Source organism: Emericellopsis cladophorae (assembly GCF_022114955.1).
Source record: "Emericellopsis cladophorae strain MUM 19.33 chromosome Unknown NODE_40_length_209357_cov_118_235785, whole genome shotgun sequence".
In the NCBI taxonomy this organism is placed as follows: Eukaryota; Fungi; Ascomycota; class Sordariomycetes; order Hypocreales; family Bionectriaceae; genus Emericellopsis; species Emericellopsis cladophorae.
Genome location: NW_026250965.1, coordinates 75,584 through 102,334, shown reverse-complemented (window position 1 = coordinate 102,334; position 26,751 = coordinate 75,584). Strand labels below are relative to the sequence as shown.

At 55.1% G+C, this 26,751-nt stretch overlaps 10 protein-coding genes across 10 annotated transcripts; 5 read left to right on the top strand and 5 right to left on the bottom strand.

The window, feature by feature from the left end:
• Positions 1 to 127: 127 nt before the first annotated feature.
• Positions 128 to 3,194, top strand: J7T54_001965 (Killer toxin subunits alpha/beta 1; the record flags this gene model as incomplete). Its single annotated transcript, XM_051508121.1, has 8 exons — positions 128 to 208; positions 308 to 1,231; positions 1,301 to 1,314; positions 1,536 to 1,675; positions 1,830 to 2,207; positions 2,279 to 2,407; positions 2,766 to 3,002; positions 3,058 to 3,194. The coding sequence occupies 8 exons, from the start codon at positions 128 to 130 to the stop codon at positions 3,192 to 3,194; spliced, it is 2,040 nt and encodes a 679-aa protein (XP_051360733.1).
• A 254-nt stretch (positions 3,195 to 3,448) lies between these two features.
• Positions 3,449 to 4,909, bottom strand: J7T54_001964 (uncharacterized protein; the record flags this gene model as incomplete). The annotated part of the gene is made up of 2 exons (XM_051508120.1): positions 3,449 to 4,020; positions 4,084 to 4,909. The coding sequence occupies 2 exons, from the start codon at positions 4,907 to 4,909 to the stop codon at positions 3,449 to 3,451; spliced, it is 1,398 nt and encodes a 465-aa protein (XP_051360732.1).
• Positions 4,910 to 5,507: 598 nt separating this feature from the next.
• Positions 5,508 to 6,420, bottom strand: J7T54_001963 (uncharacterized protein; the record flags this gene model as incomplete). The annotated part of the gene is made up of 2 exons (XM_051508119.1): positions 5,508 to 5,840; positions 5,902 to 6,420. 2 exons carry the CDS (start codon positions 6,418 to 6,420, stop codon positions 5,508 to 5,510), a joined length of 852 nt encoding a protein of 283 aa, XP_051360731.1.
• Positions 6,421 to 8,538: 2,118 nt separating this feature from the next.
• J7T54_001962 (uncharacterized protein) lies at positions 8,539 to 11,813 on the top strand (the record flags this gene model as incomplete). The annotated part of the gene is made up of 4 exons (XM_051508118.1): positions 8,539 to 8,740; positions 8,789 to 8,966; positions 9,020 to 11,186; positions 11,280 to 11,813. 4 exons carry the CDS (start codon positions 8,539 to 8,541, stop codon positions 11,811 to 11,813), a joined length of 3,081 nt encoding a protein of 1,026 aa, XP_051360730.1.
• A 119-nt stretch (positions 11,814 to 11,932) lies between these two features.
• On the bottom strand, positions 11,933 to 13,103 carry J7T54_001961 (Glycerol dehydrogenase-like protein; the record flags this gene model as incomplete). The annotated part of the gene is made up of 4 exons (XM_051508117.1): positions 11,933 to 12,012; positions 12,072 to 12,542; positions 12,599 to 12,719; positions 12,777 to 13,103. The coding sequence occupies 4 exons, from the start codon at positions 13,101 to 13,103 to the stop codon at positions 11,933 to 11,935; spliced, it is 999 nt and encodes a 332-aa protein (XP_051360729.1).
• A 1,944-nt stretch (positions 13,104 to 15,047) lies between these two features.
• J7T54_001960 (Siderophore iron transporter-like protein) lies at positions 15,048 to 16,910 on the top strand (the record flags this gene model as incomplete). Its single annotated transcript, XM_051508116.1, has 1 exon — positions 15,048 to 16,910. The coding sequence occupies one exon, from the start codon at positions 15,048 to 15,050 to the stop codon at positions 16,908 to 16,910; it is 1,863 nt and encodes a 620-aa protein (XP_051360728.1).
• Positions 16,911 to 17,535: 625 nt separating this feature from the next.
• Positions 17,536 to 18,758, top strand: J7T54_001959 (Chitin deacetylase-like protein; the record flags this gene model as incomplete). Its single annotated transcript, XM_051508115.1, has 4 exons — positions 17,536 to 17,546; positions 17,660 to 17,854; positions 17,928 to 18,135; positions 18,186 to 18,758. The coding sequence occupies 4 exons, from the start codon at positions 17,536 to 17,538 to the stop codon at positions 18,756 to 18,758; spliced, it is 987 nt and encodes a 328-aa protein (XP_051360727.1).
• A 487-nt stretch (positions 18,759 to 19,245) lies between these two features.
• On the bottom strand, positions 19,246 to 19,512 carry J7T54_001958 (uncharacterized protein; the record flags this gene model as incomplete). The annotated part of the gene is made up of 2 exons (XM_051508114.1): positions 19,246 to 19,365; positions 19,426 to 19,512. The coding sequence occupies 2 exons, from the start codon at positions 19,510 to 19,512 to the stop codon at positions 19,246 to 19,248; spliced, it is 207 nt and encodes a 68-aa protein (XP_051360726.1).
• Positions 19,513 to 20,076: 564 nt separating this feature from the next.
• Positions 20,077 to 22,839, bottom strand: J7T54_001957 (Coatomer subunit beta'-like protein; the record flags this gene model as incomplete). Its single annotated transcript, XM_051508112.1, has 5 exons — positions 20,077 to 21,037; positions 21,082 to 21,661; positions 21,709 to 22,593; positions 22,645 to 22,729; positions 22,822 to 22,839. 5 exons carry the CDS (start codon positions 22,837 to 22,839, stop codon positions 20,077 to 20,079), a joined length of 2,529 nt encoding a protein of 842 aa, XP_051360725.1.
• A 1,665-nt stretch (positions 22,840 to 24,504) lies between these two features.
• Positions 24,505 to 26,579, top strand: J7T54_001956 (uncharacterized protein; the record flags this gene model as incomplete). The annotated part of the gene is made up of 4 exons (XM_051508111.1): positions 24,505 to 24,526; positions 24,577 to 24,711; positions 24,764 to 26,313; positions 26,373 to 26,579. The coding sequence occupies 4 exons, from the start codon at positions 24,505 to 24,507 to the stop codon at positions 26,577 to 26,579; spliced, it is 1,914 nt and encodes a 637-aa protein (XP_051360724.1).
• Positions 26,580 to 26,751: the final 172 nt, after the last annotated feature.

Below are 26,751 nucleotides of genomic sequence, written 5' to 3'. Positions count from 1 at the left end.
TCATGTCTACTACAACCACAGGGAAGACTCGGATAAGTGTCAGCGTGTTTTCTTGGGAGGCGCCGAGGACAACATCATTCAACTGCCACCATATGTCTGCGAGGGCCCCTTTGCTCGCATTGTCTCCATGACAAAGGCCTCCAAAGACGTGCAACCCCCGGATCACCATCTGAAGCACCGATCCGCGGACAAAATCGAGGAGAACCCAGTTTAAGAGGTCAAGATTGATTAACAATTTGCCGCGGTTCGTCAAGACCGTGGTCACGTTAATATTCGAGTCGATCACACTAACCTGATGGAGTACTAGGACGAGGTCACCGCCGCCACGGCAAAGCGAAGCCGCATCAAGCGCGCTTTGCCAGAGGAGACGGGAGACGGACCTTTCAGACTCAAGCACTTCCGTGATCGAGTGAAGCGTGCACATGCCACCGAGCAGGCCAATCCTCTGAGGAAGCGCAGAGCAGCCCCTGTCAAAGCCACAGTCCCGATCCACCTGGAGTCGGACGATGCTGTAGCGTATTCAGTGGTCGACACTAAACGCGAGACCGACGACTTGGAGTCTCGGGATGAGCCCTCACCCATCAGCAAGCGTTGGTGGGGAACCTTTGCCAACTGGCTCAAGAAAGCAACAACGGTACAGGACAACAGCAAAGGCGATCTTCCACTCGACTTTGCCCAAAACATTAATCTCTTCCGTCAGTCCTGCGGATGTCTTGGAAAGGGGTACCGCGACAATCTCCGCATGGATCTCGACGCCGAGTTCTCAATGCAAGCTGCGTACGCGTACTACTACTCGGGCAATTTTGCGCCTCCCTCCAAGCCAGACGTCTTCTTCTACTTTGGCATCGAGCCAGAGGCTTATCTTGGACTCATTCTGGAGGGCAATGTGCGCTTGAACGCCACGAGCCGTCGTAGGAAGATCATCGACACGCTCAGCTATCCCGGTCTTGCCATCAAGGGTATTGCTGCCGTTGGCCCAACCCTGAATGTGTACGGTCAAGTCCAGGGATTTATCAACATTCAGGGCAAGGCGAGAGCTGGTGCCAAGGTGAGTTTCGGCAGGGCTGAGGAATACTGGCTGGAGGATGAGGCGCTTTTGGAGGATTACGACAATATTTTGGGCCTGGATCTGAAGCATGATCATGATATTCCAGAACTTGGCCAAGTGACGCCCGTATTTGAGTCGGGCGTGGCGGTTGAGACCGGACTAGACATTATCGTCCAGCCAGAGGTACGTTGTGATCCTTTCCCTTGGACTGTCTGCACGTACCAGGCCACAAGCTAAAGATCTTTTAGGCAGATGTCGGTATCCAAGTATGCGGCGGGAGCTGGGCCGCCGGGCTCACAATCATTGACACCCAGATCACAGACTTTGTCATGGGAATCGTCCAGTCCTTCGCCAGAGGCCGAACTGCCAGTGGCACCAAATGGGACTATGACTATGTTGTCTATCTCTACTAAAATGTCGGTTACAATGCCAAAGCCACCATCCTAGAATGGGCAGATTGGGCCCTCGGTGCCAGAACCGCTTGCAGTCCCGATCGGAGGATCACCATCTTCTATGACGAGGGGACAATTGACCTGGCGGGAGTCAACAGTCGCCATGACCTGCCAACCCCCGACAATGCTTCGACACCAGTCGTTGACAATACTTTCACACGCAAACAAGCTGATGGTAATCCTAATATCCCGATGTTGACGAGTGGTGGTCAAGGGACGTGTCCCGATGGCTCAACCCGCTCTTTCACGCTTCCAGAGCTCAAATGTAGTGTTTTCCTCGAGATCAAGCGCGGCCATGGATAGTGTTTTCTGACTCAGAGCCGCAACAGTTAATTGCCATGCCTTCCGGGGTATTGAACTGACTGACAATGACGGGGGGACCTTATTCGTGTCCAAAGGTCTCTGCTATGGCTACAAGGCCGGCGACGCTGACGGCAGAGAATTAACCCACGCCCCTGGAATCGAGGTCAAGGCGATAGCTGCAGAGAAGGCTAGACGTGATTCCCAGTGCACATCTGACTACTGTGATGATGAGAAGGACGAGCTGCAAGAGGCGCTCGGGGTCACTGCCAACCATGTTCCCAAACTCCAGTGTGACGAATTTCCCTGGGCAGCTAGCGAGGAGGGCGGGGACTACGAGCCGAGCAGCAGGCGCAGCCAAACTTGTGTACCGGGTCCACTGAACAGGATTGGATGCTCCTGCGTCCGTGAGTGCTCCAAAACTCCCCCGGTTGGAGCAGCAATACGAGATAAGATGGCTGACAGGCGTTACTTTCAGGTATGATGAGCGACGTGTGGTCCAACGTTGAAAAAATGGAACCCAGTGAAGGGGATCCAGATACCCGAGAAGATGTATGGGTACGGTGGAAAGAGACGTATGGCGAGGACGAGGACAACGTCTACACCTGTAAGTTTGGCAACGAGGCGGACAGAACGCCGTCATTTCTAACAAGATGTGTGAACAGTCTAGGAGCAGGAGTACTAGCACGAGGTTAACCCCGACCTGGGGCTCTGGATACGCCAGCGTCTGACCGATTACACGGAGCGACAGGGTGTGCCCGCTGAACAGGACCACACTTCTTGAAATGTGAGAGACTGGGCTCCTTCAAGATGTGCGGCATAATGTGCTAATCAGTTCGTGCAGTACAATCAACACAGCTGGGGTTTTAAGCGTAATTACACCCTCAATCTCACAGACAGCGGCGAAAATGGGTTCTGGGGAGCCACCGACAACACACTCACCGGCCCCAACCAACCGCCGTAAGACAACTCGAACAACATTCTCTGTGCTGTCAACACCTTTGGCCAGGACGAGTGGTACCGCCAGCCTCGACGGACGAGCAACTCTGCACAGTACAACGGAATCTGCTTCACCAGAAAGCACAAGTCGGAAGGAGGCTGGCCGGATGTCTACTCGACGGGGAATTGCCTGTTTACTTTCGGACCGAGTGCCTCATCGCCCGGGGATAATAAGAAGCGGAATGCAGGGTGGGATTTCAAGCGTAATTCACGCCAAATTCTTGATGAATGGGGACATGGAACTCACAGAGACACTAGACATTGAATATCTAACGGGCGACGATGCCGACAAGCAGCATTGGGACGCCAAGGACCTCCTTGGTCCCTCGGGCAAGCCAGTCTATCCCTTGGACTTGCCCGTGGAAAACAGGGCGGACCGCAGTCCGTACCTGTAGCAGATACTGCTCGAGAAGAGCCAAGTGCACTGCTGGGGAGTGATGATGGGGAGATTGATTCGTTTTCGGCGAATGTGAGAGATACAAAGCTGGACGGGAAATGAATGCACAGGGGCAGAATATGAATTCATGTCTCCTTGAATAAATTGAGCCTATAGTCATTTATCACCTTAGAGAACTGATGCCGGAAGTACACATATCTTATAGTCTAGTGATAAAGATCGGGTTCCATCCGGCATGGGGGTCATGGGGGATCAAGTTCCACCCAAAAGCTCATGCTCGTACCATTCTTCGTGCTCTCTCGCTGTAAGAGGAAAGACCTTCAACTCCTGGACACCATGCTCCTCCAAGAACTGTTCACCATCCTCTGCAGACCAGACGTACTGGACAGCTTGGCGTCCATCTCGAGTCCTCAGTACCATTTGCTCAGTGATGTGTTCAGCCGAGTCAAGCTTCTGGTAGACCTTTTTGGGCTTATTTGCGATGGTGCCAATGACAAGCGTAGCCTGTCTAAACTTGCGAAGCTCAGAGGGCAGGCGTCTACCCTTGCGGCAGTGAAAGACGAGATTCTTCCATTCAGCACTGGGCCAGTAGACGCGGAGACACTCGGTCTCTGAAAGACTTTCGATAGCCGAATTGGGGATGGCCATCTGAACAATCACGACCGAGTCAATCTTGTTCCGGCGTTTGGCGTAGTTCGCGTAGTAGATAGCAATCTCTCTGGAGATGGTGAAATAAAAGGCGTTCTCGGAGCGGTGGAAGTCACTTGGGGCGCTTGAGATGAGCGGCTGGAGGTCGATTACTTTACCGTCGCTGTCATAAAGTCCTATCATATTGTTAGTCGTACTTCCACGTCAGACTAGGACAACATTGACCCATGCCTACGTACCGTTGATGCGCGCTTGGTCTACGCCTTTGTAGACGATAATATAGCCGGGAGCATTCATGGCCGAGAGGGCTTCAGGCGACAGTGCGGTGTTCTTTTCAATGCCGGGGGCGAGTCGCTGAGTAGAGGAGATGGATCGACGACCTCCAGTGTTGCCGCTGTGGGTGGTATGGTGACCAGAGCGTTGAAGCGAATCGCCTTGCCCGACAAATGCAGATGCAGATCCCAAAGGTCGAGTGCTAGCCCGCCGAAGAGCCATCTCACGCTCACGCGAGGCCGTTTGGATCTCCTCGAGGCCGCGATAGCGCATCCGCATCGTTTCGACAATCCAGAAAACACACGACTCAGTCCCGCGGATGGGCTTGAAAACGGGATCCATGATAGCGTCCTGGAACTCTTTCGCGACGCCACATGCATCCATGCAGCGACGCCATTCTTGGTCGTCTTCATCGACCGCGTCGATGTGCCTGCCCTCGATATGTCCTGAGACAAAGTCAATGAAGGGCATGCCTCTGATGATGTCGTCTGTCTCCCGAAGAATATCATCGGGCGGCCAACTAGTCCACTCCTCCCATAGCTGCGTGGCAAAGTCATCATCGCAGCCAATGTATCGCAGTGTTGCAAGGGAGATCAAGTCGTTTGGGATGTCGACAAAAGCCTTCCCTGCCTCGGGGGAGGAGATGGGAACAAGGGGAACATCCGCATTCTCCTCATCGCTGGATCGATTCAGCCGGCGTTTGTGGACGCGACGGGTGCCGTTGGCATCGACAGGGCCTACCAGGCCGGCGGCCGCGAGAGCATTCAAATCAAGAGGGGCGAAGACCGTCATGATTTTGACTGAGGTCGAAAGTGCCTGGGAAAGCCTGGTCAGTATATGGGCAGATAGAAATAATTGACCCGTAGTGCTTACGTCTATGAGTGTTTGACCGTTCGACGACGGGAAGTAAGGTGAAGTGAGAGGAGGATATTTGCGCAGGTGATGGGACCGTGGGAAAAAAGATGTGTTCGCTAGGCGTCGAATGGATAAAGTCACCGGTTTATATTTTTGACGGTGAGGTAAAAGTGACCTAGACGAAAGTAAAAAGCGACTCATATCTGAAGGATACTCCGTACCTTAAACTCAAAAGCCAAGTTTTCGTAGGGTTTGGTAAGGACGCAAGGTCTGGTTACACGAACTCAAACTTCAATCAAACTCGCAGCCATGGGGTCGGGGGCGTACTTGACTCAGGCCTGTCACAGGAATTCAAACCGGTTCACAAGGCTACCTGGTGCGAGAAGTTTCTTTTGAAGAAGGTGATAGGGTATTGTATCGGAACAATATTGACCAAGACGGTCCAAGGGGCGCAGCTGCTATGAAGAGGGTGGCAGATTTTGTTACAACTCCAGTGCATTGGGCATGTCTATTCCACAGGGCTCTGCGAGCGTGCTCAGTTGTCCACCGTCATGACGACAGCTCCCTTGCGCCCCTGATCGAGGCTGTCCAGGGCGCTCATGTCGTTCTGATCCAGAGCGAAGCTAAACACATCTGCATTTTGCTGAATGCGACCAGCATTGTCGCTCTTGGGCAACGGCACGAAGCCCTTTTGCAAAGACCATCGTATCAAGACTTGGTTCGGGGACACATTGTGCTTTTCCGAAATCTTGACCAGTGTAGGATCCTCGGCTTTGGTGTTGCGCACGATGGGGCAGTACGCCTCAATCACGATGCCGTTCTTCTGGCAGTAGTCAACAATTTCGCGTTGCTGCGCCCATGGATGGAGCTAGAAAAGAGATCAAAGTCAGAACATGTTCACGAGATGTTGGGGCGACAAAAGACTGTACCTCAATCTGGTTGACGTGTGGTGGCCAGACCTGCGCAAACTGCTTCATCTCCTCAATGTGCTGGATGCCGTAGTTGCTGACGCCGATGCTTTTGGCCTTCCCTTCATTGTAGAGCTTTTCGAGCGCGAGCCAGACCTCCTTTCTCTTGGCCGCGCCAAAGGCCGCGTTGTGTATGAGGAATAAGTCGGCGTACCCAGCCTCGCCTGGCGATGGGTCGAGCTTCTTCACGCTCCTCACGCAGCTCTCGTAGCTCTTGTCGACGGAGCCACCTGCCGTGAGGATCTTGGTCGTCAGAAAGACGTCCTTGCGGGGAAGGCCTGATTTCTGGATGGCCTGGCCCACCTCCTCCTCGTTCCCGTAGTACTGCGCGGTGTCGACGTGGCGATAGCCCAGCTCGAGAGCAGTAAGGCAGGATTTCACGCAAGTATCTTTTAGGGACTGGTAGACCCCAAATCCGATCTGGGGAATTTTGACTGAGTTGCCCATGTTCAGGGTACTCGTGATGCTGGTGGGTGCCATTTTGATGGTGTTGGTGATGTCACTGATGTAGCCGCTGTGGCGCGATGTGAGAACAGGTACTTCTGGCAGATTGCAAGCAGAATGAACACAAAAGTAGGGTGAAGATGAAGGACCTGAGTATTCCTAGTCAAGTGTGAAAAGCAATGACATCAAACGGAAACATGCAACGTCCCCGACTCTCCAGTCGTCACTCATTGATGTGTGCAAGGGAGGTGGAGCGAGGTGGGTACCCAGCGTTGCCGCTTTATCATGGTCTGGAGAGGCGACGCGACGCGCGAGGGTCGTTCAGGCCTCCTTAATAAACTAGGTGACCGTTGCGGCCCGCAAAGACCCTTAAGTGGAGATGATAGAGAGCTACAGCACATTTAGCAGTGACAGGGATGTACTATGTCGAAATCAACAGTGGATCGCGATAGGGCATCCAGTAGCTCTAAACGTCTTTCTAATCTCCATCCATCACTGACGACTACTACGTGCGCGACATGAGCTTCTGGAGAGAAAAAATTGGCAGCTCGATGGATGCGATGAATTTCCTCAGTCAGCAATCAGTTGATGGTCTCGGTACTGCTGCACCAAGCATTTCATCGTACAGTCGAGACGCGCAGGGCGGCAGCCACAGCGTCCCTTCAGCCACAAGCCACATTCAAGTTTCACAAGGTCCAGTCTCCATGAGACCATGTCTTCAACTTTCATGCTATGCGAGTTTGTTGATAGAAGCACTAGGTGGATTCTAAAGTGTCGCGATATGTTCCCAGATCCCAGATCGTCCCTCTTCTTCACTTCTCCTATCCCACAATCAGACAGAGAGGTGTTTGGTCGTTCTCTACAGACCACCGAAGCTATGACGACAACCATCGATCCAGTCTGAAGGACATGAAGCTAGATGATCACAACATGCCGACGACCATCACATCGCATTAGAAAGGGGAGATGGTTGACACGGAGAGCCAAATCAAGCGTGATTTCAAGCCGCGTCACGTTGCATGTTCTCCATCGCATGCGACATTGGAACAGGTCTCGTCATCGGCTCGGGCACTGGCTTGTCCAGAGGCGGGCCTTGGGGTCTTCTGATCTCCTACACCGTCCCATGAATAAGAGCTTTCGCAGGCTACACCAGTAGCATGATTGATGCTGCTTTTAGGTGAGTGCCGCCGTGGCAACTTTGGCAATCATGCCGTATCTGACTGTCGTGTAGCTTCTTCACAGGATGGAATTACTTCTTCAAGTACATGATTGCCGCGCCCGCCAATCTCACAGCAGCTGGACGTGTCGTCCAATACTGGCTCCCCGACATCCACATCGCCCTCTGCTTCGTCGTCTTTGGCGTTATTATCACCATCAGCGTGCTTGGCGTCTAGGTTCCGACAGCGTGAAACAAGTGTGAGTCTCTATCCAGACTCCACGAGGCGACTCAAGAGCATGAAGGCTCACTTTGCCGTGGAATTCTGGCCGAATCGAAGCTATCCGAGGCAGACCCTAGAGATCATTCGACGCACACCGTCTGAGAAGAGGGTTTGTGCTCGTGTATCTGCGACTGCAAGTTGATTAAATGAGCGGCCACTGACCAGATCAAAGGCTCAAGCATTAGCAATGGCTCTCCCTTCACGCCATCCGGGTCGTCAAAAGACGAGCCCAAGACTCCAAGACCCCAAAGCTCCAACTGTAGTCCAACATGTCCGAGGGCCGGAAAAGGTATCCGGCAAAAGCGGCGCCCGCCCTAGCTGATTCACAGTGTCTCGACTCTCGAAGCCACCTACCGTGCCGCTACACATAACATGACGTGCTGCATTTTGCACAACTTTGTCTATGCGCTAGACTAGGGTGCCCACATACTATCGGTTCTTCGCCAACAATCACCACTCACTGACCAGTCACCGTGCCAATTGTGTCGCAGAGCAATCCGACTGGATTTAATTATTACGCATTATGCCAAACTCCAGAGAAATGTTGTGTACACAGTAGCCCCGTCTCCCTAGATATCGATGATCTCACGAATGCCATTTGAATCTGGGTACTAACGCTAGTTGGCGACCACGCTGGCATCGCAATACCCTTACTGCCATGGCGTTCAAATTCTTATTCTAAGCTCACAGACTCCATCTTGGGGGTTGCTTCACGATGGAAGTCCAGGATGCGACACCTCGACCAACGTGCTTCACCTGCACGCTCGCGCAGGCGATACAATTGGGAGAGCAGGATGGCTGTCAGCAGCCGGCCTTTACGACTGTGCTGGATCTCCTCGAGAAGCAGTCCAACGCATCACCAGAGGCACCAGCCCTAGGTTTTGCGGACTTCACCTCAGGCAATTCAGCAGACTCATGTGTGTTGGATGAGAGGGCCAAGCTGGACTGGCTGACACGGATACCAGGCATCATCACTTTCCGACGACTTCACGCGCTGTCGTACTACGCGGCTGAAATTTTAGAACTCCGGGCGAACGAGACCTCGAAGTCTAGTAGCATAGGATTACTCTGTGTCAGCGGAATCGAGTACACGCTGACATGGCTCGCCCTGGTGCGTCTGGGCTATTCCGTGCTCTTCATTGCGTAAGGACTCCGATGGACGAATAATAAACAGCCGATCCTGATAATTGTTTCAGCCCTCAGCTGGAGCCCAAAGCCATAGAGAGCCTCTGTGAGACGCTGCAGGTCAGGACGATATTTGTCCACGGTAAATTTCGCGATCGCGTGTCCTCGCTGTTGGGACATCTCGAGATTCAGGATGTTCCCGAATACGACTCTGACGTCGACTTGGCGCCGCTCGACTTGGAGAGGAGCGATGAGAGAGTATCAGAGGTCGCTTACTACTGTCATACATCAGGTACATCGTCGGGTCAGCCCAAGCCCATCCCACAGTACCACAAGGGCATGATCGCTGCGCTGCATCCAATACACAGCGAGCACAGACATGCCACTTTTTCGACGACTCCGCTGTATCACGGCGGATTCCCAGATTGCTTCCGCGCATGGAGCAGCTGCAGTATGGTATGGTTCTTCCCTGAAGGTGCGGCACCCATCACTGGCCGCAACGTCCACAAGGCAGTCCGGTTCGCCCAGGAAGCGGCTGGCGGGCCCCTGATCAAGTACTTCTCCTCCGTGCCCTACATCTTGCAGCTACTCGCCGAAGAAGAACAGGGCCTGGCGCTCCTACGGGAGATGGACATTGTCGGCGTCGGCGGTGCAGCGCTCGCGACAAAGGCTGGAGACGACCTCGTTGCTGCTGGTGTCAACCTTGTGTCGCGCATGGGAAGCGCCGAATGCGGATTTCTCATGTCCTCGCACCGCGACTTCGACAAAGACAAGGAGTGGCAGTATCTTCGAGCAGTGCAGGATACTCGACTTCTTCAATTTGAACCACACGGTGACGGGTTGTCCGAGCTGGTCGTAAAGCCCTCGTGGCCGTGCCTGGTCAAAACGAACCGGGATGACCGATCCTATGCGACCAGCGACTTGTTCGAACCGCACCCCACGATAGCGAATGCATGGCGCTACCACAGCCGTGCAGATGCGCAGATTACGCTCGCCAACGGAAAGAAGTTTGACCCGTCACCGGTCGAGGCCAGCATTGTGGCATCCAGCCGGCTTCTCGTGGACGCCCTAGTCTTTGGAGGTGGTCGAGAGTACGCGGGAGCCCTCCTCTTTGTCAAAGACGATGAGTCTGCGACTGATGAGGACGTGATGAACGAGTTGTGGCCAGTCATCCGGGACTTGAATAATGCGAGCCAGAGCCATACCCGGATCTCCAAGGCCATGCTTCATGTGGTACGTGCCGGTGATCGACCCCTCGAGAAGAGCAGCAAAGGGACTATTATCCGATCACATGCCGAGAAGACTTATGCCCAGAGCATAGAGGCGCTCTACTCTGGTTCAAGCACAAATGTTCGTGTTGGCGACGGCGACATTTCCACTACCGTCAGGAATTGTTTCTTTGAGGTCACAGGAAGAGAGCTCGATCCCGTGATTGACCTGTATCAGCAAGGAGTTGACTCGCTCGCATGTGTGCAAGTACGCAAACTGCTCGAATGCCGGGTTCTCGGACGGGCGAGGAGCTTGCCATTGAACATTATTTATGACCAAGGCACAATCGTGGATGTCGAAAGGTTCTTGAAGGATGCTCCCTCCGATGGCCAAGTCAACAGTCTTAGTGGCAATGACCAAGATACTGGCGTTCATGAGAAGATGCGGGATCTCGTCACCAGGTACAGCAGTCGCTTTGGGGAATTCGATGCCGAGAAGCATCGAACACGCCATTTGAGGCCGAGGACCGTCCTACTGACAGGAGCAACCGGCTTCCTCGGCAGCCATATCTTGAATCTACTGAGCAGAGACTCCGACGTCCAGCGCGTTTACTGTCTTCTGCGGGCCGACACGGATGCAACGGCCCATCTACGTGTGTCGCAGTCACTGAACGATCGAGGGCTCGCTCCCATCTCGGAGACGATTTGCATCTCATCAAATCTGGAGAATGAGGACCTGGGGCTGTCCCTCGAAGCAACAGAGCTCCTGCGCGAGGACCCTCCCACGCATATCATCCACGCGGCCTGGGCTGTCAACTTTGCTCTCCGCCTTGACTCTTTCGAGTCGCAGATCGCAAGCACCGTCAATCTGCTCAACTTTGCAGCAGATTCTGGAGCCCATTTCACCTTTGTCAGTTCGACTGCTGCGGTCACCGAGTCAAGCGCCAGCCCAATACCAGAGACTCTGTCGCACGATCCAGCGGACGCATCACCGCTCGGCTACTCGCAGTCGAAGTGGGTGGCTGAGCATGTATGTGCGGCAGCAGCTAGTAAAAAACTTCAATCCACTAGCTTGGGAGGCGCCGTTGGTGACTGTCCCGTTTCGGTCGTACGTGTCGGGCAGCTTTGCTCAAATGCCAAGGGTATCTGGAACATGTCCGAGGCATACCCGCTGATGCTCTCGACGGCGCGGATCACTGGATGCCTGCCCAAACTGGAGAACGAAGTCCTCAGCTGGCTGCCCGTTGAAGTCGCTGCGCAGGCCGTCATGGAGGCTTCGATGACACTCGGTGGCCAAGCCACCGATGACGTGCTTCACATCCTCAACCCAAACAAGACACCAACATGGACCCAACTGCTCGGCTGGATCCAGGAAGATTACACCTCCCAGAGCTTAATTCTTGATTTGGTAGCGCCCGAGCAGTGGCTCTCTCGTCTGGAAAAGGCGTTGCGGCAGCATCCAGATCACCCATCCCATGCCCTCCTTGGGCTATGGAAGAGGGGTATATCCGGGAAATCTCGACCAGAGGATAAGGTGCCATTGCATTTCAGCATGGATGCGACGAAGACTACCCTTCCTGTCATGGCTAACGTCATACCACTGGGTAGAGAAAGACTCGTGCGCACGTGGCGATGGGTGCAACAACAGAAGCCGTGAGTTGAAGAACTAGGTTGCAGTGGAGTAGGCGGCTCAAATGCATGAATAAATTTTGCACTTCTATTATGTCTATTTTTCACCCCTTTTCCATTTTTTCAATTTTCAACCTTGTTCAGGCCTTAAATCTTGAGGACGGGCTTGTTCTTGGCACCCTTCTCCTTCTCGTCGTTCCAAATGTTGATGTCCCACTTGGGCTGGTCTGGTCAAGGTTAGTACACTACATTATCGACTTCATCTGATTCCAGGATAAAGACTTACAGGTCATGGGGACGTTGTAGCGCTGGGGCTGCTCGCCAATCTTGGCAATCTCCTTGACGGCCTCGTCGTCGAGCTCAATCTCCTGGAAGTTGGCCTGGATGCGCGAGGGGGTGACGGACTTGGGGATGACGCTACGTCCACCAATCTGGGCCCAAGCGAGGATGACCTGGGCGGGGGTGACCTCGGTGCCCTTGGCCTTGCCGAGGCGGTCGGCAATGGCCTTGATCTCGGGGGTGTTGATGAGGAGAGGGAAGCCGAAGTTGTTGTTGCCAAAGGCGGAGTAGGCGGTGATGTGAATGTTCTTCTTGTCGCAATACTCGTTCAGGTCCTTCTGGTCTAGCTTGGGGTGGCGCTCAATCTGGTTGACGGCGGGAACTTGGCCGACATCGTTGCTGATAGTCTCGAGCTGTTCAACGGTGAAGTTGGAGACGCCGACGGTGCGGACCTTGGTCTTGGGAAGCTTGGTCATGGCTGAGTGGGGGGGGTCAGCACGCATGTTACATGGGATATGGGTGCAATTGACATACCCCTCCAGGTGTCGCACAGAGAGACACCCCTGTCGAGGGCGACCTGGCTGTCATCGCCTTGGGCAAGGGGGACGAGGGAGTCGCCGGGAGGGAAGGCAACGGGCCAGTGGATGAGGTAGAGCTAGCGGGGAAGTCAGTACATTGTTCTTGCACTCTCAGCGCTTGTGACTAAACATACGTCAAGGTAGTCGAGCTCGAGCTCGGCCAGGGTCTCGTCAAGAGCCTTCTCGACCTCCTCGGGGCGGTGGCGGTTGTTCCACAGCTTGGAGGTGATGAAGATGTCCTCGCGCTTGAGGCCAGGGATCTCCTTGAAGGCCTGCTTCATGCCCTCGGCGACCTCCTTCTGGTTCTGGTAGATCAGGGCCAGGTCGAGGTGACGGTAACCAGCCTTGAGGGCCTCGAAGATGCCACGGCCGACCTCGCCAGGGGCGGACTGCCAGGTACCGTATCCCAAGGTGGGGATGGTGGCGCCGGAGGAGAGAGTAGCGGTCTTGCGGAGAGACATGTTGGCGGTTTATCTGGTATTTTCGGAAAAGCAGCGTCTTGTTCTTGAGTTAATTGATAGAGTAGAGGTTGGGTAGGGGGCGTCGAGGCTGCGCGGGGCCTATTTAACTTGTGAGCGTATCGCCAACTCTTCGCGCGGGAGCAGGAGCGACTGGAGCTGCCCCGCCATGGCCCATACGCCATACGTAGAGGCGATGAGGGGTAATCATGGATGGATGATGATAGAATGTTTGGTCGCTACAAGCAACGGTTTGCGATCCAATGACGCGCGCCTCGCAGACGGGCGCCTTGCAAAAAATGGACGTGGCGTGCCGTAGAAGCCTAGAGAGGCTGGTGGAGGGTCCATTTCTCTGGGGCACCCTCGCCCATGTTGTGGGTTTCGTCACTCTTGTGTGGGTTTATGACGGTTCAGGAGGGTCGGCTGGAGTCGTGGACTCGTGGGAAGCTTGGAGCGATTGTTCGAAGAGGGCTTCCTCGCGACGGCTATCGTGGCTAAGGAGGCCAAATAATTTCGTGTCCAAGACTCAGAGGGCGACTCCGGGGGAGGAATAACGGCTCGTGCGCCCGGACCTTTTTTTTTTTCTTTTTTTTTTTTCTTCTTTTTTCAACACCTGGCCTCTCTGACTATCTGCGCGAGTTCTCATCTGATAGACATCATGTTGCCCACATGTGACGACAATTAGCCAGACAGCCAAGCCAGGCACGTCTGTCTTCGTTTGGCGCTCGAATCAGAAAGAAGCTCCGGCAAGTGCGAAATAGTGGGAAACGGATGGTGGCTAGCGGTTGAGAGATTTGCATCTAAACCCCCCTTCCATGCTATGCTTTGTATGCAGAATTAAAAGAAATTTCGGGAGAAGAACGTTCTACCGAGGATTGATTGACTCGTCTACTTGTTAAGGACCGGTGACTCCATGCAGGCGCGAGGCACAGGGTATCTTGTTGGGATCCGGTACAGGGTAGCTTGCTGGATGCCCATTTCGCACTAACAGACGACAGCCTGTTCGGTCCTATTTACTGTTAGCGTGCTCAAAGGCGTCAATGACCAGCCATGAGTGACGGACAGGACTGGTAATATGGACGAATTCTTTGCTTGCCATCTTTTGAGATGGCTTCAGTTTCGCTCTGCTCAATTGAATTCCTGTTTATGTACGTAGAGATTGACTCGGGTCAATTGATGGGCTCGCGTCGGCCCTACATATTTGTACGTACGTAGGTAGTATGGAAGACTTGAAACGGGTAGATTCGGGCGTCCATTCGCGGCGTGATTGGAATCAGGAATCCTGGAATCAAACCCATTGGACAGTCTCGCGTGGGCTCATCTAGGCTGGGGAAATTTTCGGGCCTGGGTGTCATTCCTGACTGACAGAGATTTTCCCAAGAATGACATGATCTGATAAAAAAATTCTTAAGCGGGTATGCGGCTAGGCGGACAGAAAGACGCCACCAGCCCCAGCGCCAGACACGTGGATGAGAACGGACTTGACACAACCGTCAAAAGCATCAAAAAGCCTGGGGAAAATTTCGTGAGTCTACTGGCAGAATGCGGGCTGTGATATCGGGCTAAAATACAACTGCGACGATAGTTGTTCGAGAAATTATGACCCAACAGGCTTGACGGCGCCTGGCAGACGATTCTGTCAACATCACGCCACATCTGCACGCGGTCCCCCGTTATCTAAAAGATCTCCGGGTCCTCGGTTCAGGGAAAGGCAAATATTGAGGACTTTCGAGCTTTGCGCTGGCGCGGCTCAAACTCACAATGTAGATTTAATACCTCCTGGCCCCCCTCGCTGGTGATTGTTTCTTTCTCCCCCTCCTCGTCTCTCCGTCTCCCCCCCTTGACCTCAACTGCCTTCACTACACCACTGTTTCTTCCATCCCTGTTTGAGAGTGTCTGCCGGTGACCACGATCATCTAGTCAGATTCCCTCGCCGGAGGAGCCGAGATGACACAGTCCTCCACCATCCCAGCAGACGTGCCGCCCACGGACGCTCACTACCAAGCCAAGTCCACCAGCGACGCACTTGGCAATTATGGCCATCGCGAACCAAAGACGGCCGCTGATGTTGTGCGCGACCTCAAGTCCCCGGGCGTCGTCCGTGTCGAGGCCCTGGCCAAGGTCCTGAATAAGACGGACCGCATCATCATCTTCATTGGCGTCTTCCTCGTCGCCTACGCCTACGGCCTCGACGCCACCATCCGGGGCACCCTCCAACCCACGGCCACGAGCTCCATGGGATCCCACTCCCTCACGTCTACCGTCAATGTCATCCGCGCCGTCATTGGCGCCGGCATCCAGCCCGCCGCCGGCAAGATGGCCGACGTCTTTGGCCGCGTCGAGCTGCTCCTCATCTCGTGCTTCTTCTACGTCCTCGGCACCATCATCGAGGCCTTTGCGCCCGACGTCGTCACCCTCGCCGCCGGAACCGGCGTCTACACCATTGGCTACACAATGGTCATCCTGCTCGTCGAGATCATCATCGCCGACATCACCTCCACGCGCTCGCGCGTTTTCTTCTCCTACATCCCCGCCCTGCCCTTTATCATCAACACCTGGGCCGGCGGCAGCATCGTCGCCTCTGTCCTCAAGGCCGCGACCTGGCGCTGGGGCTACGGCATGTGGTGCATCATCTACCCCGTTTGCACCCTGCCCCTCATCGTCCAGCTCGTCATTGTCAGCCGCCGCGCCAGGCGCCAGGGCCTCCTCGACAACTACAAGTCGTCCTTCCAGCTCCTGGGCGCCAAGAACTTTGTCCTCGAGCTCTTCTGGCTGCTCGACCTCATCGGCATCCTCCTCCTGGTCGCCACCTTTGCCCTCATCCTCGTCCCCTTCACCCTCGCCGAGGAGGCGGGTGGCCAGTCCCAGTGGGCGACGGCGCGTGTCCTGGCGCCCCTTGTTGTCGGCATCGCCCTCATTCCCGTCTTCGTCTTCTGGCAGCTCAGGGCGCCTCACCCCCTCATCCCCTTCCGCCTCATGAAGGACCGCAGTGTCTGGTCGCCCTGCATGATCGCCGTCATGCTCAACTTTGCTTGGACGATGCAGGGCGACTTTTTGTACACCGTTCTCGTCGTCGCCTTTGACTTTAGCGTCGCCAACGCCACACGCATCGCCAGCCTGTACTCATTCACCAGCGTCATCGTCGGACCTCTGCTGGGGCTGATCGTCATCAAGGTCCGCCGTCTCAAATGGTTCATCGTCGCCGGTACATGTCTGTTCATGGTGGCCTTTGGCCTTCTCATCCAGTACAGAGGCAGCACCTCCCCGGGAGAGGGACGCGCCGGTGTCATTGGTGCCCAGGTCGTGCTCGGCTTCGCGGGTGGTATGTTCCCCTATCCCGCGCAGGCCTCGCTGCAAGTCACTCTGCAGCACGAGCATCTCGCCGTCATGACCGGCACCTACCTGGCAATGTACAACATCGGCTCGGCTCTGGGCAACACCGTGTCGGGCGCCATCTGGCGACAGACCCTGCCGGGCTACCTAGAGGAGAATTTGCAGGATCCAAGCATTGCAGCCTCCGCATTCTCTGAGCCCCTCAACATGATCGTTAATTATCCCATGGGCACTCCAGAGCGCCAGGGCATCATCGCCTCGTACCGTCAAACGCAGAGGCTGCTTACCATTACCGGCATCTGCCTCTGCGTTCCGCTGATTGGATTCGCGGCCGCCCTGAGAAACCCCAGGCTCAACCACGACCAGACGCTGGCCAAGGAGTTGGATGATGAGAGCGAGCTGGGTGACCGTGCTGCTCGCGGAACGGGCCCGTCCAAGGGGTCCAACGAGAGCCCTGCGCGCGCGGTGTCGGAATAGCAGGTCATGAGGGTGTCCTGCGTGAAACCGAGCTCTAATAGTGATGTAAATCGTACCTAATACCATATATTCCCTGGCATGTATCCACAAAAGCAAATTTTACCTTGCGCAAGCTCGGTGGCACAAAGTCCCTGTCCTTGGGTCCCCTTGAACAACTTATGATGGACAGAGAGGCTCATCCAGATGTGAGTCGAATTGCAATACGACGCTCGCTGGCCTGATCCTGCTGTAGCGCGAGCTGAAAGACAGCGCATCGCCACGCGTAACTTGACCTGCGAATCGGGCATGGGTCAAGTCCCATGCAGCCCAATCGCCGACACGGTACGAATGCTGACAGCTGCTTAGGTGGCCAAATTCTGATGGTACTAATATACCAATGAGCCAGGCTCTCACTCAACTGAGTCGGTCATGGTGACAAATACACCGTCTTCACGAGATTCGGGTATCGCCACAGCCAGAGGAAAATAGATTGTCAGCTTTGGCGGCCACTCATCCCTCAGTGTCAGCGTGTATTATGGCGACCTCTGCAGGAGCGTTGCATTGAACTGGGCTGAAAAGCTGATTGTCAATAATGCTACCATCTTGCAGGCGCCAATGTGTCGTTCTCTTGGCTCGCCTTGATGCGATGAAGGAAAGGTACGCGGTGGCCTTGCACGCCCAGAACTGTCGTATATAAGAAACCGAGGCGCCTTGGCCTGACGCCTGCCGCTAGCAACCACACTCGTTCATCCTGACATTGACCTGGCTAGATTAGAGGAAACTTTTAGGATGGTCGTCATGCTGTTGGGTTATGCACTTCTCTCCGCCATGGCTGGCCTAGCGGCCGCCATTCCGACTGCGTCAAGTCAAGGGCGAGCAGCGGAGCTTGAAGCTCGTCAAGACCGTCGATGTGGTGCCGAATTCAATCGCAGCTGCCCCGAGGGTCAATGCTGCTCCAGCGGAGGGTACGTCGTCCACTTATTTCACAGCCGTGCCTAACCTATACAGATGGTGCGGTGTGGAATATGCGCACTGCAGAGCTCCCATATGCCAAATCGACTTTGGCCCGGCGTGCGATGCAAATATCCGTCCTAAAGGCCCTGACACCAAGACAATTGCTCGTCCCAAGGTTGGCAACGTGCCATACGGCAAGGGCGTGTACACGTGCAACACCACTGGCGTTGTCGCCCTGACGTTCGACGATGGTCCATGGGAGAACACCGAGTACCTGCTCGACCTGCTTGCCGTGCGTATCGTCGTGGACCCCGTCGAGGTCATCCTCTCTGACTAGAGTAGCAATACGACGCAAAGGCGACCTTCTTTGTCGTCGGCCGCAACATGGGCAAGGGAGCCATGAATGATCCCGCGACGCCTTGGCCCACGCTCATCCGCCGTATGATCAACGACGGCCACCAGATTGGCAGCCATACCTGGTCACACCAGAAGCTCACCGAGATCACCGCCGCCCAGTTCCAGAACCAAATGATCTTCAATGAGATTGCCCTGGCCGACTTGCTGGGCTACTTCCCCACGTACATGCGCCCTCCCCACTCAATGAGCGACGCGACGACCGACACATGGCTCGCGGATCTGGGGTACCACGTCACGTACTTTGACCTCAACACCCTTGGCTACGAGAACGACGACGCCACGCTCATCCAAAAGTCCAAGAACATTTGGGACAGGCGCGTCGAGCCGCTCGATCCGGCCAGCGCGAGCGTCCTCCACATTGAGCACGATCCGCTGTACCAGACTGTGCACAACTTGACAGAGCACATTCTGCAGTCGATGGTGCGCAATGACTTTCGAGCTGTGGCGGTGGGCGAGTGTCTCGGTGATCCGAGGGAGAATTGGTATCGCAAGGTTTGAGCTTTCCTTTCTTGAATAGAGTCGTTTCGCGCGTGGAAGACACTGTTCCTGGACGAAGCGCCAGCGTGTGGTGTGGTAGCCTCGATCCGGGGCACGTATTTGTTGTGCTCGTGATCTTGCTGTAACGGGAGAATGAATAGGTCGATACGCAATGGGGAGCGAAGCGCGAACCGCCAAGTGACGGGACCTGAACATCGAGGTGAGTTTGTGGGAGTTGGTTCCTCCACCAAGGTAGCTCCGAAACGGCAAGGCTCGTGGGCTTCTAGTTGCCGATCAACTCATGGCATTTCTGCTAGCACTACCGCATAGTACGTATCATAGGCGCTCCACGTGCGTGCGCAGTCGCGCGCTCCGGCGCTCGTCTCCACGCTCGCTCTGCATAATGTCTCAACTCTATCTTTCCCGCCTGCGTCGCTCCCGCCTGTGGTATCAATTCTCGGATCTTCCTGTCTTCGCATGCGTAGTGAGATATATAGTCGCAAACACCTCAGCAGCAGTTCTTGTGGAATCGGCACGATCCGTCACAGCAGTCAAACCCGCAGTGCAGACCCCCACCGCGAAGCGACATCTCGGGTTGGCTCTCGGCATTGGGACGCGGTTCAGACACCTGCAAAGGTCAGCCAGCTAGTTTGAATCATTTGTTGAGGCGTTTCGGGCTTTGACACACGGGCTGGCGCGTCACAACGCCGGTGCGCTGGTCCTGCGCGCCCATGGGCTGCTGTTGCTTGGGCTGTTGGGTGGTCGTCTGAGGCATCGTAGCGGGGATTCGGAAAGCTGGGCTATTCGTCCTCGGTACGTAGTCTGTGGTAAGCAATCTGGGCTTTGGGGAAGATCGAGGCGCAGGTCTCATGGATAGAATCGCGTTTCGTCAATGGTTCGTCGCATCTCAGCCGCAGCTGAGAAAGACGCGTGTGTTTGGGCCCCAAGTCCCCTTATGGTGGCGTCTGGTCCCTCTCGAGCTCTCACCGCCTGCCCACCGTGTACGTACAGCAATCAAATTCGCTAATCACCTTCGACGTGCGACGGCACCAAGCAGCTGCAGGGGTTGCTGGCTGTCGCGACTAGCGACTCGCCAGTAGCGCCCGCATCGTGGATGACTACTACCAGCAAGGTCCATGTGCTGGTAACAGCAAAGCTAGGCGTCACAGTACGCAGGAATGGGCTGCTGGTAGATCATTTCAATGGTCATTATCTATACCTTAATTCATGCCGCATGCCAGCCTCCAATGCGCCTTTGACGACAACGAGTCAGCCATCTTTTGAATACCGCAGACACTGATATCATCCGTCTATCTCATCCGCTACACGCACCTCCGCCCTAATCGTCCTCTTCCGCCTCTTCATCCGCCTCTTCATCCGACTCCTCTTTCCCGTTGGCAACGACCGCCGGCGGCGCCTCCGTGGCAGAGCCGCCCTCAGTTTCCAGCTTCAGCCACGCGTCCCATTCGGGGAAGAGGTCCTCGTCCTCGTCCGGAAGTCCAATCAGCTTGGAGACCCTGGCCTTCTTGTTCTTCTCCAGGTTCTCCTTCCACTGTTTCGCCAGCGAGGTCGTCAAACTTGGCTTGTATGTCTGCGAGAAGAGGACGGCCTCGGCCAGACGTCCAGTCTTGCTCAGTAGCTGCGTGCACTGCTCGGCGTCACCCAACAGCCAGTAGCTGGAGAAGGCCACGTTGTGCGCGCCAACTTCCTCCGCCTGCTTGGCCAGCGCCATGAGACCATCGCGGTCACCTGTCGAGGAGTGTAGCAGAAGCAGCGAGCCAAGATCTTTAGCCCTGGTGAAGCACTTGGCCGCTAGAGCGACATCCCACCCAGCCAGGGCCGCATCACCGACTGTCTTCCACTTGTGCTCAGCATCCACCTCCTCAGCTTGCTCGAGGGCAATGTCCAGACGGTTCAGGCCCAACGCCAGCTCAAATTTGTGCTCTGAATCCGTCGCCACTTCGAGGGCCATTTCCTTGTGACCTTGTCCCTCCAGGAAGCGCGCAATCTTGTTCATCTGGTCGGCAGGAATCGTCGAAAGCAGTTCGGCCGCAGTATCCATGTCTTCACGCAGCACCAGGGTCTGGTACTCGAGGACCGGCAGCGACAGAGCGAACGAGGTGGCATTGACCTCCTTATCAGCAAGGTAGATGCGCGAGTCACGCTGGATGTAGCCCAGAATATACATGGGCTTGTCGAAGTGTGACACGGTGTAAGTCTGGTCGCCGACGAGGTAGTTGAGGCGGTTTGTGCTGTTCGTGTAGATGAAGCAGTCACCCACCCATTCACCGGTGCGCACACTATGTTGTTAGCAAAATTTGCGTACATGAGTCGCCAAACGTACCTCTCGCTGATGTCTGTGATAACCTCAAAAGCCGCCTCGACGCCGTCCTCCTCAATCTGACCGGCTTGCGCAGCCTCGACGTACGCCTCGCGGGAGAAGCGCAGCACGTAGAACGAGTCTTCGCACGCAATGGTCACGAGCTCGCCGCTGTCGGACCAGTAGACCTGCTTCGGCTCTACCTCAATCCTGCGGACCAGCCCCCCCGTCGCCCAGTCGAAGAAAGAGACACCACCCTGGCCAGTCACACCCAGGAGAACACCGCCGGTGAGGCCATCGGCTTGGAAACCGACATCGAGCCCCCCGCTCTTTTCCACAAAGTTCTTGTACATCTTGACGCTCATGGAAGACTCGCGAATGGCAAAGTCGTTGCTGTTCTCCTTGGACGCCCACACAAAGTCAAGGGCTGAACCGAATGCCTTGTTGCGCCATGCGAGAGCAGTGTAAATAATGTACTCGCCATCACCGCAAACCGAGACAAATCGACCGTTCGGGGAATGGAGGAGTGTTTGCGGGTAGACTTCGCAGGTTCCGAGATCCTTGGTCGGCAGACTGATAGGCTCGTTGTCCTTGATGGAGGCATCTACGCAGTCAGCATTCGGTTCACCCAGGCGCTTGTTTGGAACTCACCTCCGCCCTTGATGATTGAGGATACGACCTCGTTGTGTCTGGCCCAGATGAGCTTGCCAGAGGAGTCCATGGACACAGCAGGCTCCTCGCGACCAAGCTTGACGACGACTGCGCCGTCATCAAAACCAACCGCGATGCCCTGCTTGCCCTTTTGATAAGAGACGCACCAAGCGCGCTCCAGGCTGTAATTGAGTGATTGCTCAAAGCGGTATGTGTTGGCGTGCCAGATGCGGATGGTGCCATCTTCGGAACCGGAGATGATGACTGGCAGCTCAGGGTGATAGCAAGCAAACGAAACGTTGCTGGTATGGCCCTCGAGGGTGGCAATCAGGGACTTGGTTGTGTAATCCCAGATTTTGACCGTCCGGTCGTCCGAGGTGGTGAGGATGTAGGGCTTGTCGGAGTGAGGGTAGTAGTCGACGTGGTTGACACCCTTGGTCTCGTGGGCTTCGAGGGTGAAGTTGGCTGATGGCGAGCCGAGACTCCAGATTTTGACGGTTCGGTCCAAGCAAGCTGACGCAAACGTGTTGGTGTCCTTGGGGTTGATAGACAACCCCATGACATAATGGCTGTGGCCCTCGAAAACACGCACACATTTCCAACCCTTCTCCCAGTCCCAGAGCTTAATGGTCATGTCATCGGAGGCGGTCAGCACGAAGGGCTGCGTGGGGTGGACCGCGATGGCTCGAATGTAGTCGGGATGTGCCTCGAACGAAGTGATCTTTTCCGATGTGTTGTAATTGTACACGCGCATCTGAAAGTCGTCAGAGCCGCAGACGATCCAGTTCTTGCGAGAAATAAAGCGACCCGCGCGGACGGGAACGTCCGTCAGCTCAAAAGTCTTGACAATTTGTTGCGTTTCGTAGGACCAGATGTAGACGTGGCCTGGGGTGCGTCAGTAGGTGTCTTCGGGGAGCGATACATTCCCAATCGTACCGCTGTACAGCGTTGTGAGGATCCATGGCTCTTGAGGATGGAAGTCAATGCCCTTCACTCGCTCGCTGCGAGCGTACAGCTGACGCTAATTGGCAATGTTAGCAACCGTGGTTTACGACCTCCCAAGGCTCGTATGGCGGGGCAATTTCCATGCGAGCAGGGTCGGGGAGGCTTTACCTTGACGTCGAGCCTCATGATGAGCGCCTGGTTTATTGAATGCTATCGAGTCGATATTGAACGTTCGATGTGCGACGAAGATGTTGTCTCGAGAGCTTGCAGGCTGGTCAGTCTCCCGGCACAGGGGCGCTTGGAGGCCAGCTGGCTCGAATCGGTCAGGGGCGGATCGACGTCGCGAAGACCGAGGTATGTGCGGAGCAACACGAATCGCAAGAATCCTGCAATTGCCTTGCCGTTGAGTTCGTCGCCAAGCTTGGAAGTCCCGTCGCAAGCTTCAAGGCGGTGGTTGAGTCCAGAATTGTAAATGTGGCCGCACCGGTGCCAGTTGACCGACGGTGATTGTCACGGTTGACAGTGGGTGGGGGCGTCTTGAGCTTGGTGATTGGGCCGTAGCTCGTTGTATAGAACGTGCCTTGATGCTGAGCCAGGCACGTGATTCGCATTCGGACTGTGCCTCTCACAGTCTCGCTCACGTCTGGTACCTAAAGTACTTTGCCTGACAACGCTTTCCATGCAAATTTGCTGTGTAAAGACCAGGTTTTCATAACTATGGGCAAGAGCTTTTAGACCGGCAAGGGCAACTTATGAAGTTGAGGCTTTGGGAGTTGGAGCGTCGCTCCCACAAAATGTGATCAATCTGCACATCAAGCTTCCACTACAATCCTAAAGCAACAACCAAAGTCTCACAAGGCTCAAGATATTACAAAATGATAATTTGGAAATTTGCATGAGGGATAACCTTTATGATTTTGGTTCAGCATGTCCTTTTCATGACCATTTTGTGAGCCACCTATGAAGCTAACACTACGGCATAGGGTAGGCTCGAGCAGAAACGTAGGCCTGTTGACGTGAGCGGACATCAATCAGAGCCCAAATTCCGTCAACGATGTTGTCTACCTCGCTGCCACACATCAATACCAACAAATGGAACACATTCTCATTAGTACGGTTACTGTCGTGGGCCGGCGACAGTGCTTTTGGTGCTCTTGAACACAGCACGGCGTGTCTGCGCCTCAACACAGCCCGAAAGTCGAGTGGGGCTGAAAGCATGGCTAATCCGTGGTACCTTATCGAATCGCCCTTATCAGGCTGACCTCCTGCCATTACCCCTAGGACTCCGCCTTCCCGTCCCTTGAAACTAGGAGTGCGGAGCATCTCGTCCTCGGTTTGGCAGCAACATTCATCAACGACAATTATTTCACAGCATTGAGACGCTGCGTCGGCACCAGACGCGTCAGAACTTCCTCCTTTTGGTTCCCAACACATCATCATTTGCGGCGCTCACCCTCATCAACGTAACGTGCACACTGCGGGGTCGACAAGGGCAGTTTGAGGCCAATCAAAAAGCGCACCGTCTCCTTACCTACAAGCCTACCCCATCATCTGCCTCCAGTCTCGAGTGGTGACCTTAATTCCAACCTCGACAGACTGCAGTGGTGTGCAATACCGCATTGCCGTCGTTGCGAACCGATCAGAGGGTTCCACTGCTGTCCAACGGCCAGATCACTCTTTGGGCAACCTGCAGGTCCTGACGAAATAGCGACGTTGATCAGCAACGGCTACGTGGACTGCGTTGACCGACTTCCCCCTCGCTGCTATATTCTTAGCTCGAAGACCCTTGGAGTTTGACTGGTCTGGAACCTGAAACATCCGCCACGGCTCTCCTACGACCTGTACAACACTATGTCTTGGAAACTCACCAAGAGTAAGAAGCGGAACCAGTGAAGCGGGTCGACCGGGAGCTGACATTGACAGAGCTCAAGGAAACCCATTTGGGGCCCTTGAGCGCCTTCTCACGATCGCCGTCGACCTCGACAATCACAGACAAAGAGAAGGACAGCCAGCGAGCCAGTACAGAAGCCACGACGCCCACACATGAAAGCGCCATAGGTAGGCACCAATGACTGGCCTGCGACATCATTCCAAGGCTAACCCTCGACAGCTGCCTCCGAAGCCATGACCCAGGCACCTGTCATCAAACCTCCGAAACCCGGTATTCTCGTCGTTACAATTCACGAAGGTCAAGGATTTGCACTGCCCGACCAACATCGCAACGCCTTTGCCTCGCAACATCAAGGCTCGCTGTCATCAAGCCATGCAGTTAGCGCGGCTGGCTCAGTACGGCCTGGCTCGTCACAGCGTGGGCCCGGCTCCTACATGAACACCTCCAACCGGCCCCAATCGTCAGCTGGCGGGTTCAGCGGCATTCCCACGAACCACGGACGTATTTCAGGGAAATACATGCCTTACGCGCTGCTTGATTTCGACAAGGTGCAAGTCTTTGTCAACTCGGTAGACGGCACCCCAGAAAACCCTTTATGGGCCGGAGGCAACACACAATACAAGTTCGACGTGTCAAGAGTCACCGAACTCGTGCTCCATCTGTACATGCGCAACCCGAGTGCGCCTCCAGGATCCGGCCGTAGCCAGGACATATTCCTCGGTGTAGCGCGGGTCAACCCCCGATTCGAGGAGCGCCAGGTCTACAGCGAAGATTCAAAAACGAGCAAGAAGGACCGGGAGAAGGCACTCGCTGAGTGGCAGCAACAAGGCGAAGGACAGAGCGGCGTGGACTGGGTCGACGTCCAGTACGGCTCGGGCAAGATCAAGATTGGTGTCGAGTACGTCGAGAACAGGGCTGGCAAGCTCAAGATTGAAGACTTTGAGCTGCTCAAGGTCGTTGGAAAGGGCAGTTTCGGCAAGGTCATGCAGGTCAGGAAAAAGGACACGAGCCGTATCTACGCTCTGAAGACCATCCGGAAGGCGCACATAATTTCGCGCTCCGAGGTTGCCCATACGTTGGCGGAGCGTTCGGTCCTCGCACAGATCAACAACCCCTTCATCGTCCCTCTTAAGTTCAGCTTCCAGTCACCAGAGAAGCTGTACTTTGTTCTCGCTTTTGTCAACGGTGGCGAGCTTTTCCACCACCTTCAGAAAGAGCATCGCTTTGACGTGAATCGCTCACGATTCTACACGGCAGAGCTCCTGTGCGCCCTGGAGTGTCTCCACGGATTCAGCGTCATCTACCGTGATTTGAAGCCTGAGAACATCCTGCTTGACTACCAGGGTCACATCGCCCTGTGTGACTTTGGTCTCTGCAAGCTGGACATGAAGGACGAAGACAGGACTAACACGTTCTGTGGTACTCCCGAGTACCTGGCCCCGGAACTCTTGATGGGCAAGGGCTACAAGAAGACTGTGGATTGGTGGACTCTGGGCGTCTTGCTATACGAAATGTTGACGGGATTGCCGCCGTTCTACGACGAGAACACGAACGAGATGTACCGCAAGATCCTGTCGGAGCCTCTGCACTTTTCTGACGTGGTCCCACCGGCAGCTAAGGATCTGCTCACCAAACTTCTGAACAGAGATCCCGACCAGCGCCTTGGTGCGAATGGCTCCGCAGAGATCAAGGCGCATCCGTTCTTCCATGCCATAGATTGGCGAAAGCTGCTGCAGCGCAAGTACGAGCCAACATTCAAACCTAGCGTGGTATGTCCCCTCCCCCTCGACCAAGTCTGATGCGTGAGTGAAGAGGCTGACATTGACAGGCGGATGCGCTCGACACGGCCAACTTTGACCCTGTCTTCACATCAGAAGCCCCAACAGATTCATACGTCGATGGACCCATGCTCTCACAGACCATGCAGAATCAGTTCCAGGGCTTCAGCTACAACAGACCCATTGCTGGGCTTGGCGACGCCGGTGGCAGCGTCAAAGATCCATCCTTCGCGAGCAGCATGCGGGATAGCCGATAGAAAGAGACAGCAATCAAGGGAAGGATGGGGGAGAACCCGTGGCAACTCATCGCAGGACGTTTGGGAAGCCTGGAGGATGTGTCTGTTTCAGAAGCATCAAGGGACTGCATCAACGGAGCAAGTTGCGAGGCAAGTACTGTAGCACTGCGATTGTACGTAGACTTAACCGAGG